Source organism: Engraulis encrasicolus, chromosome 14 (assembly GCF_034702125.1).
Source record: "Engraulis encrasicolus isolate BLACKSEA-1 chromosome 14, IST_EnEncr_1.0, whole genome shotgun sequence".
Classification (NCBI taxonomy): Eukaryota; Metazoa; Chordata; class Actinopteri; order Clupeiformes; family Engraulidae; genus Engraulis; species Engraulis encrasicolus.
The window spans coordinates 6,709,414-6,719,413 of record NC_085870.1 but is presented as its reverse complement, the minus strand read 5'-3'; the positions used below and the strand labels follow the sequence as shown (position 1 = coordinate 6,719,413).

Genomic DNA, 10,000 nt, shown 5'->3' with positions numbered 1-10,000 from the left:
TCTCCATTTCTATTTTAATTACTTTTTTTGAATAAATCTTTAAAAAAAAACCCTTCTCTCATCAAAAAGTGAACCTTGTGTAGGTGAAAACCGTTATCACGTTTTTTTTTTTTACGGTATACTGCCCAGCCCTACTACACACACATGTGGAGTCTTCACACACCGCCTTGCAAACTCAATCACTACACACACGCATGGAGTCTTCACACACCACTTTACAAACTCAACACACTACACACACACATGGAGGCACAAACACATGTGCGGGCACACATGTTACGCCCACATGCACACACACACACGCACACACACACAGACAAACAATTGCAAACACACACACACGCACAGACACACACACACACACACACACACACACACACACACACACACACACACACACACACACACACACACACACACACACACACACACACACACACACACACACACACACACACACCAAGCCCCATGTGACATTAACTCTTTAGGGATGAAGACTGTTCTCTGTGGTTGCTTGGAGCCTGGCAGCCGCACAGACCGGTAAACGCTGTTTGATATTTTCTTTTGCTTGTTTATGTTTTGCTGTTCTGGCTCGTTATGTTGTTGTTTATTTATTTGTGTGCATTTATTTGTGTGTGTGTGCATGTTAGTGTGTGCTTGTGTGGGTCTTTGCATTTGTTTGTGTGTGTGTGTGTGTATATGTGTGTGTGTGTTTGCAATTGTTTGTGTGTGTGTGTGTATGTGCGTGCGTGCGTGTGTGCGTGTGTCTGTGTGTGCCTGTGTGTGTGTGTCCGGGCGCCTTTGCAAGATGAATGTTTACGCTGTAGATTGGCGGTGGCAAATGCCGAATATGTTTATCACGCCGAGCGAAATTAGGAGCTGGTGACTGACAGGCCCCTCCTAATTAGGGTGCTCACCTACGGAGAGGAATTAGAGCATGCAAATCCACACAAAAAAGGCAGCGGGAGAGTTTTTTGTTGTTGGTTTTTTTTTTTATTAAACTCTGAATAAAAATCGTGTTTTCAATCAAAGGCCAATGATACTGTATGAATCAATGTCAATGACTTTTCTCTCAACATTCCGCACTCTGTCTGTCTGTCTGTCTGTCTGTCCATATTTCCCTCTGTCTGTCTGTCTGTCTGTCTGTCTGTATGGCTGTCTGTTTGTCTCTCTGTCTGTCTGTTTATTCTCTGTGCCTGTTTGTACAACTGTCTGTCTTAAGCCGGGCATACACTGTGCAATATTTTCACTCGTGGGTCTTAAGCTTCTGCTCACACTGCACGATGGAATTTCACTGTTTAAAAGTTCACAGCTCACGACTCACGTCCTCACACTACACAAGCCGACAGTCGGATGCGACCGAAATGCTTCCACTGTACGACGCGACAGGCATGTTTCCCCGGTCTGCAGAGGAGGGAACATGCGCACCTGAGGTGGAGATGAGGTCGCGCTCAACAGCGAATCGCACGGCCCTATTAATTTGTGCATGTGAAGTGTCAAATCGGGTCGTAGCAATGCTTTAACTCTGCGATTTACGCACGAGCCACGACCAGAATTTCAAACCGTTTTGATTTTCTTGCGACCATGCGATTGCACGATAATGAGGCGAAATCGCTTGTCCTTACCCCATGTACACTGCACGATGCGAGACTCACGATTGACCTGCGATTGAGCAAGAAATCGGCCCGAATCTCAAAAAGTCGTGCGAGTGACAAATCGGGGCAAAATCGGGGCAAAAGTCGCACAGTGTAAGCCCAGCTTAAGTTGATGTTTTAATTACCCTTGGGTCTGACGAGTCTGTCTGCTTGACTCTCTTTCTGACTGTCTGTTTCTGTCAGTCTGTCTGTCTGTCTGCCTGTCTGTTTCATTCTGTATGACTGCCTGTCTGTCTTTTTGTCAGTCGTTGTCAAAATCATCGTTTGGTTTGAAGCTTCCAAATGTCTTTACTGTTTCACACATTGGTGTTTACCAAGTAAAGCATGTAGTAGTAGATGCCAGATGGTGCCTGTATGATGTTAGGCCACGCGAGGCTGGGCTGGGCGTTTGCGGCCAGAGCGTGGTGCAACGTAACCCAATGACCCTCTGATCCAGCGGTTGCCATGGTTTTGTGGGAGAGAGAAAAAAAAAAGTGTGAAGTAAACTCGGCAGACTTGCTAGTGCCGTAAATGAAGTTCCAACAGGCCATTTAACAGTGGCCCCGGACCCCATTAGATGCTAACCTTTAGCTGCCGCGGAGCACATCCACGGAGGCTTGGAGCTGTCTAAATACTGGCGTTGGCTTGGCCTGGTGGTTTGTGTGCTGCCCTGCATTAATGTGGTGTGGAGGAGAGCTGGGAAAATGGCTACTGTGGTCCCTCACAAATTGGCTCATCGGCTTGGATATATTCGGAGAAAATAGATTGGCCGAAGTGTCATGGTTAGTTCAGACACCTTTTGTGCGGAGTGACCGAAAGGAGCGTCTGTTTCAGCTCGCTGTCCTCGGTGACACCGTCAATTATGCTGTCACTGCCAAGGACAGGCTGTTCTCTCTCTCTCCCTCTCTCTCTCTCTTTCTCCCTCTCTCTCTCCATCCCTCCCTCTCTCTCTCTCTCTCTCTCTCTCTCTCTCTCTCTCTCTCTCCCCCTCCCTCTCCCTCTCTCTCTGTCCGTCTCTCTCTCTCTCTCTCTCTCTCTCTCTCTCTCTCTCTCTCTCTCTCTGTCCCTCTCTCTCTCTCTGTCTCCCTCTCCCTCCCTCTCTCTCTCTATCTCTCTCTAAAAAAAAGTGTTGCAGAGGATTCAGACTACTGCATATGGTTTCCTTCATTCATCACTCATCACTTTGGACATTGTTGGTGGATGAACTGATGTAGAGGAGCATACATATTTCAGTGATCTAACATACCTATTCATTTGATCGTTGTCCTATTGCACTTTTCTACAGTCTTGGACTTGAATCATCTCTTCCATTTGGGTCCAAATGTCAGAAAATATGTTCCGGAAAGACTTTTTTTTAAAAAAGATGCAGGTTGATTTGAAAGAATGTGAAAGATATTTAATGGAATAAACCCAATCACAGATTTATTGTATCATGCCAGAAGTATGTATGAGCATATGTTACAGTAAGGTTAAATGATCAGTTATGTAACATAAACAGGAGTGTTACGTAATTCCTACTTCTCGTACTTTTCAAAAGATCACAGATATTGGATTCATGGCATAGCTTTTCTCCAATTTACCCTTTTAGTAGGCCTATTGGTTCTAAAACCAAGACCCGCGTGAGGCTTGTTTGATTCTGTTCACAAAATGCACTTTAATGTGGTTAGCATTAATGTGATCGATGGTGAAAGCCATGTAATTGGCTTACTCTGTCTCTGCCTTCTTTCTATCCCTTCCTGTTCTGTTTCACAGATTGTAGATAGCATCAAGACTGACATAAAACTTGTTTGATTCTGTTCACAGAATACCCTTTTATCCAGCATTAACACGATTGCTATTGATAGTCACTCCATTAACTTCTTCACTCTTTCTCTTCCTGTTTCTATTGCAGACTTCCAGAGGTGCAACAGGCCTTACGGATGCCACGTGATATTGATAGCGATTGATAGCAATTGATTTCATTTGCGTTTTCCGTTCTCCTTCGTTCTGTCTTTTCCTGTTTTTGTTGCCAACTTTCAAAGCTGATATCAGACAACGGGCCATATGGATGCCACGTGATATTGATAGATATTGATAGCAATTGATTTCATTTATGTTTTCCATTCTCCTTCGTTTTGTCTTTTCCTGTTTTTGTTGCCAACTTTCAAACGAGCGGGTCGCACACAACTGGCCTTACGAATGCCACGTTGATATTGATAGCGATTGATATCATGACCTCATTCTGTTCCTCTTCGCTCTGTCTTTTCCTGTTTTTGTTATAGACTAGAAGTGCGGATCTCAGACAACGGGCCTTACGAATGCCACGTGATATATTGATAGCGATTGATATCATGAACTCATTCTGTTCCTCTTTGCTCTGTTTTTTGTTATAGACTTCCAGAAGTGCGGATTTCGGACAATGGGCCTTACGAATGCCACGTGGGCATCTATGACAGGGCCACCAGGGAGAAGGTGGTGCTGGCTTCAGGGAATGTCTTTCTCACTGTCATGTGTGAGTACCTTTGAGCAACCCAGCTCGTCCTCTTTTATCGCACTGTACTGTACTGTACTGTACTTACTACTGTACTGCTGCTACTGTTCACTGCTGGTCCTGTGGGGTTTGTTTGAAAGTGTGTGTGTGTGTGTGTGTGTGTGTGTGTGTGTGTGTGTGTGTGTGTGTGTGTGTGTGTGTGTGTGTGTGTGTGTGTGTGTGTGTGTGTGTGTGTGTGTGTGTGTGTGTGTGTGTGAGTGAGTGAGTGAGTGAGTGAGTGAGTGAGTGAGTGAGTGAGTGAGTGAGTGAGTGAGTGAGTGAGTGAGTGAGTGAGTGAGTGAGAGAGAGAGAATGAGAGTGAGAGAGAGAATGATAGAGCAAATGTGCTCAATTATGCGGACACCGGTGTGGAAACCCCATCGTATCATCACTCCGATCAATACTATTCCCAGGGATGTACTGTGACATCCATCTTTCTAGTTCCGTTCACCAGGATTGATTGTTGGGTAAATGGATTACGTGACAGCATAGCATGTTTTGGAGAGCAAATAGAAACAAATAGATGACATGTTCTTAGAGATGAATATCTGAAGCCTTGGTTTCATATGGCCGTCTCTACAGAGTGCCTGTTTACTTTTATATGTGAGTGTATTGATGTGTGTGGTTCTATACCGCTAGAGTGTGCGCACAAGGGCTTGACACTGGCACTAGCCAACCAGACAAATGCTGGTAAAACTTGGCTTTGGCTAGTAGTACTTGCAGTGCCACTAGCCAATTTGGCTGGCAGTTTATTCCTTGGTAACATACTCATCATGGCCTTTATGCTGCTGTTTGCCCACTGTGCAAAAGCTCAGTAACTCAGTTTCTATTTGCTTGATATACTTCCATGTAGAAAGGTATACACTCATCTTGCTTTAGCACCTCATCTTCTGAGGTTAGACGTACACGAATCATGATAAAGAGAAAAAAAAACGATAGAAAATCAGTGGCTAGTGGAATGGCTAGCGACTCGGGAAAACCACCAGCCACAGTGGCCATGGGTGACAAAGTTAATGGCAAGCCCTGGTGCGCACACGCACGCACGCACGCACACACGCACACACGCACGCACACACAGAGACAGGGGCAGGGACAGCAAAAGTAAGCAGTAGTGGCAGGGCGAGTGGTAGTGTAATGAGATGATCATAAGCAGCCATAGACCAACTTGCTCACTGGCGTACTGAGCCCTGTAATTTGTGCATTAGATCTGAAGACACACGCATCGTCTTGTTTTTTTGGAACAGGATTCTCCTGTTATCATTACTCATCGCGATCTCATCTCCTCTCCTCTCCTCTCCTCTCCTCTCATCTCCTCTCCTCTCCTTTTTTCTCCTCTCCTCTCCTCTCCACTCCACTCCACTCCACTTCTCTCCTCTCCTCTCCTGTCCTCTCCTCTCCTGTCCTCTCCTCTCCTGTCCTCTCCTCTCCTCTCCTCTCCTCTCATCTCCTCTCATCTCATCTTATCTCATCACATATTCTCCCCACTCTTATCTCCTCTCCTCTCCCTTCTCTTCACTCATCCTATCTCCTCTTTTCCCCTCTCCACCCCTTCTCTGCTCTCCTCTCCAGTGTCCTCCTCTCCCATCAACTCCTCCCCTCTCCTCCCCTCCTCCAGTTCTCTTCTCCTCTTCTCTCAGCTCCTATCCTCTCCTCCTTTCTCCTCTCATTTCTCTTCATCCTCCTCTCCTTTACTCTCCTCTCCTCTCCTCTCCTCTCCTCTCCTCTCCTCTCCTCTCCTCTCCTCTCCTCTCCTCTCCTCTCCTCTCCTTTACTCTCCTCTCCTCTCCTCTACCCATGATGTCCCCCTTTTCTCTTCCATCTACCCCTCCTTCTCCCTTTCTCCCTCTCTCTTTGTCTGTGCCGCACTGAAGGAGAGAGGAGGAGGAGGAGGAGGAGGAGTGGTGACTCAGCTCTGGGCAGCCTTTTGCAAATACAAAGATGGCAGCACTTAACGCTCCCTCGTCCCCGCTCTGTCTTTTTCGCTTGCTCGCCTCCCTGCCATTTGGCTGATGACACTCTTCTCGCATGTTATGAAGGGGATGGGGATGGGGGGAGGAGGGGGTAAAGGGAAAGTGGCAGTGGTAGTGGTAGTGGGGGTACCATTGGTAGGGTCTGCCTGACTGTGATAACGCATGCCGCATTTGAGGACGGTGTGGAGGGAAGGGGTAGGAGGTGCTTGGCGGAGCGAGGAGCAGCTTGGATGCCGCACACGGATAGGATAGGCTCTGTTTCTCTGCTCACGACGCAAAGGCGGTAGCAGGGAGTTCTTTTCAAGACTGCTTTCCCTTTTTCTTTTTTTTCACCCCGTCCTTACACCCATTATTATGCAAGCTTTGCATACCAAGAAACTAGTAAAACAAAAAACAAAAAGACATCTCCTGCCCCCAAATGCAGAGGAGGAGGGGTGTTGTTTTTTTGAAGTGCAACTTGGAGTGGTTTCTCTTTTTTTCTTCATTAAAAAAAGACTTTCTTCACTTGATTCTCTCTGCCTCTGGCTGTGCAATCTCGCCGCTAATCGATTACCATCTCAGAGAGTAACAGAGTTGGAGAACTTAAAAGAACTGTGATGGCAATATGTAGAGAGAGAGCGAGAGAAGAGAGAGAGAGAGAGAGAGAGAGAGAGAGAGAGAGAGAGAGAGAGAGAGAGAGAGAGAGAGAGAGACATAGACAGAGACAGAGACAGAGACAGAGAGAGAGAGAGAGAGAAAGAGAGAGACCCAATTTCACCTCCCCTCAGTGAAGTAAATTGTGTGTTTCGGCTACCTTTTGTCTGACCTTAGAGATATGGTCAGTAGACAGATTCTCTCGAACGCCTTCCACAATTGCTTTCATTTGAAGTGTCAGACGGCCGCCAGCAGTGCTCCTTTCCTGTATGCTGATTAAGAACTTCCTGCTCGTGGGCAGCTGGCTCGTACTTCTTACAACTTATTTTTTTTATATTTTTCTGCTTTTTTGTGCCTATAAATAGGACAGTAGAGAGAAGACAGGAAATGGTTGGGAGAGAGAGACTGGGGTTAGGCTTGGGAAATGACCCTGGCCGGATTCGAACCTGGGTTCCCCCACGGGCAGTGTTGCATGTTAGCGCAATGAGCCACAGCACTGCGTTCTCACTTACCGTTTGGCTAAACCAGCGGTATAACATCAGTTCTGTCCTAGCCTTTTAGCTGTGTCGTGTGCCAGTTAAAAAAGGATGTACTACTGTATAGTAGGATGATACAGATGTGCAAATTTAAAAATAAATCTCAACTACGCTGACATACGTTGTTCCTATTTTTTGGAGGCCATCTGCGTGCACTGTGTGAACACTGTTGGCTTGATGGGCAGGTGTGAGACAGGACTTTCTTTGAGTCCAAGGCCCCTCCTGAAGATTTTGGAGTGTGTAAATAGCCGTCAGCGTTGTTTCGCATGGCTCCGTCCCCAGGCACACTGCTAGCGCGGCAGCTGCTGAGAGACTGGGGCTGGTGCTGCTGACAGGGCACTGCACCGGGGCCCATATGCAGAGGCGATTCTAGGGTCAGGTGGGGCCCCAAGCGAAAATGCAAAAAAATGAGCATTTGAACCAAAATCGCCACTACTGTGGTAAAATGTGGCCTGTTATTCACTACCTAGGGGCTTGGGGGCCCCAAGCGGCTGCTTGCCTTGCCTGGTGGCAAGATGCACCTCTGCCCATATGGAGAGAGAGAGAGAGAGAGAGAGAGAGAGAGAGAGAGAGAGAGAGAGAGAGAGAGAGAGAGAGAGAGAGAGAGAGAGCTGCTGCCATTCATACAAAAGATGGGGAGAGATTTATCAATGGGTTTGGAGATTCTCCTGGAAGCTCAGCCCCCTGTGTGAGCACAGACACCACACACACACACAAGCTCACACATACACACCAACACACACACATGCATGTATGCACACATGCACAAGCATAACACACACACACACACACACACACACACACACACACACACACACACACACACACACACACACACACACACACACACACACACACACACACACACACACACACACACATGTATGCACACACTCACACATGTATGCACACACGCACAAGCATACATACACACACACACACACACACACACACACACACACACACACACACACACACACACACACACACACACACACACACACACACACACACACGCACACATGCACACACGCACACACACACACGTCAACTGTGGGGAGAAGAGTCGAGATATGTCTTGTTCTGAAACGAGAGAAAGAGAGAGAGAGAGAGAGAGAGAGAGAGAGAGAGAGAGAGAGAGAGAGAGAGAGAGAGAGAGAGAGAGAGAGAGTGAAAGAGTAGAGAAGAGTGTGACTATAGTGTCTGGAGTCCTCACTTCAGGAAAAGAAGAATGGCCCATAGCATTGTGGCTAATTGCCATCCAAGCTGAAACAGAATTATTCATAACGTATTAGTGTGCCAAGTTCACCAGTTAGAGGAAGAAAAAATAGAATGAAGGAGGAAGGGAGAAAAATGAGAGGGAAAAAAGGTAATTAACAGGAAGATGTACACGGTGAGTATTTTAATTTTTTAAAGGGCTTAATAAATAAGAATTATCATTTTAATGAATCCCTGCCAAGTAAATTCAATCACTCGGCTTTCTCAAGGCCAAATTTCGAACAAGGTGAGGATCCTCTGCGCTTTAGTTATTATATTTATTCGTTTCGCCCCAAAATAACGAGAGGGAAACGTTAACTGTCTCTTTCCAAAGGTTAGAAACGGTTAGCAAGGGTGTCACGAGGAGGCCCCTGGTAGACACATTCACAAAACAACAGTCATTTCACTTGTTTCCTTTCTCACCCTTCCTTGCAGACCTTTATTTACATGCTCCGAACGCATGTGAGGTACGAGCAGATCGCTGTTGAAGGATCGCTGTTGTAGCCCATTTCAACTAATCTTTCTCCATTTCTCAAAATCGTGTGTGCACCCCTCCAAGTGTATCAGCCTTCGTAATCATGCAGAGTGATTGGATACTCTTTGGTGAACTCTGCAGAGGAAGGTGAAAAAGTGGATCGCACTCCGGTTCTTCTTCTCTTCTTTTTTATTTTTTATTATTTACATAGCAGCAGAAGTGTAGACAAACGTTTCGGCTGCTGCCTTCGTCAGTGTCTCTGCAGAGCACTCTGCAGAGTATCCAATCACTTGGCGTAACTAATTAGTCTCACACACTTCCAAGGCTCATACCAACATGATCTCCAAAATTTCCGTGCTCCTAGACACGGATGTTAAGGGCATAAAATCCGTGTCCAGGAGCACGGATTTTGCCAAAATTCCGTGCTCCTGGACACGGAATTGTTTTCCGTGCTCCTGGACACGGAATTGTTTTCCGTGATGGACACAGAGAAGTGCTCTCTCTATAGGCTACTCCCACAGCTCTATGTTTCCACAGTCTTGTGTTTTCTCAGGATTTTTCTCATTTCAAATATTTTTTCTCAAAATCTTATAATATAATTCTCATTATATGAATTTGATAGCCTAGCAACCAACTGGAAAAGGTATTTCTCATAAATATGTCTTTAATGAGAGGTTAAGTTTAGGGAATCTTTTGGTCAGGGCACAACTTAAATTGCTATAGCATTATTTTGTTTAGGATTAGCATTTGGCATGTATGTTCTAATGATAGAGTTACACAGTGCTGTGGTAATAGCCTATAGAAAGCACTTCCGTGTGCCCATCACGGAAAATAATTCCGTGTCCAGGAGCACGGAAAACAATTCCGTGTCCAGGAACACAGAATTTTGGCAAAATCCGTGCTCCTGGACACGGATTTCGTGTCCTTAACATCCGTGTCCAGGAGCACGGAAATTTTGGAGATCAGGCTGCTCATACACTTGACAT

At 46.0% G+C, this 10,000-nt stretch overlaps 1 protein-coding gene across 1 annotated transcript in view; it reads left to right on the top strand.

Moving 5' to 3' along the window:
- Positions 1-10,000, top strand: part of igsf21a (immunoglobin superfamily, member 21a) — a 334,005-nt gene that overhangs the window by 193,543 nt on the left and 130,462 nt on the right. Inside the window, exon 4 of the mRNA XM_063216317.1 lies at positions 4,007-4,125. Within this exon, the coding sequence (XP_063072387.1) occupies positions 4,007-4,125 (119 nt within the window). The remainder of the gene's footprint in view (positions 1-4,006; positions 4,126-10,000) is intronic.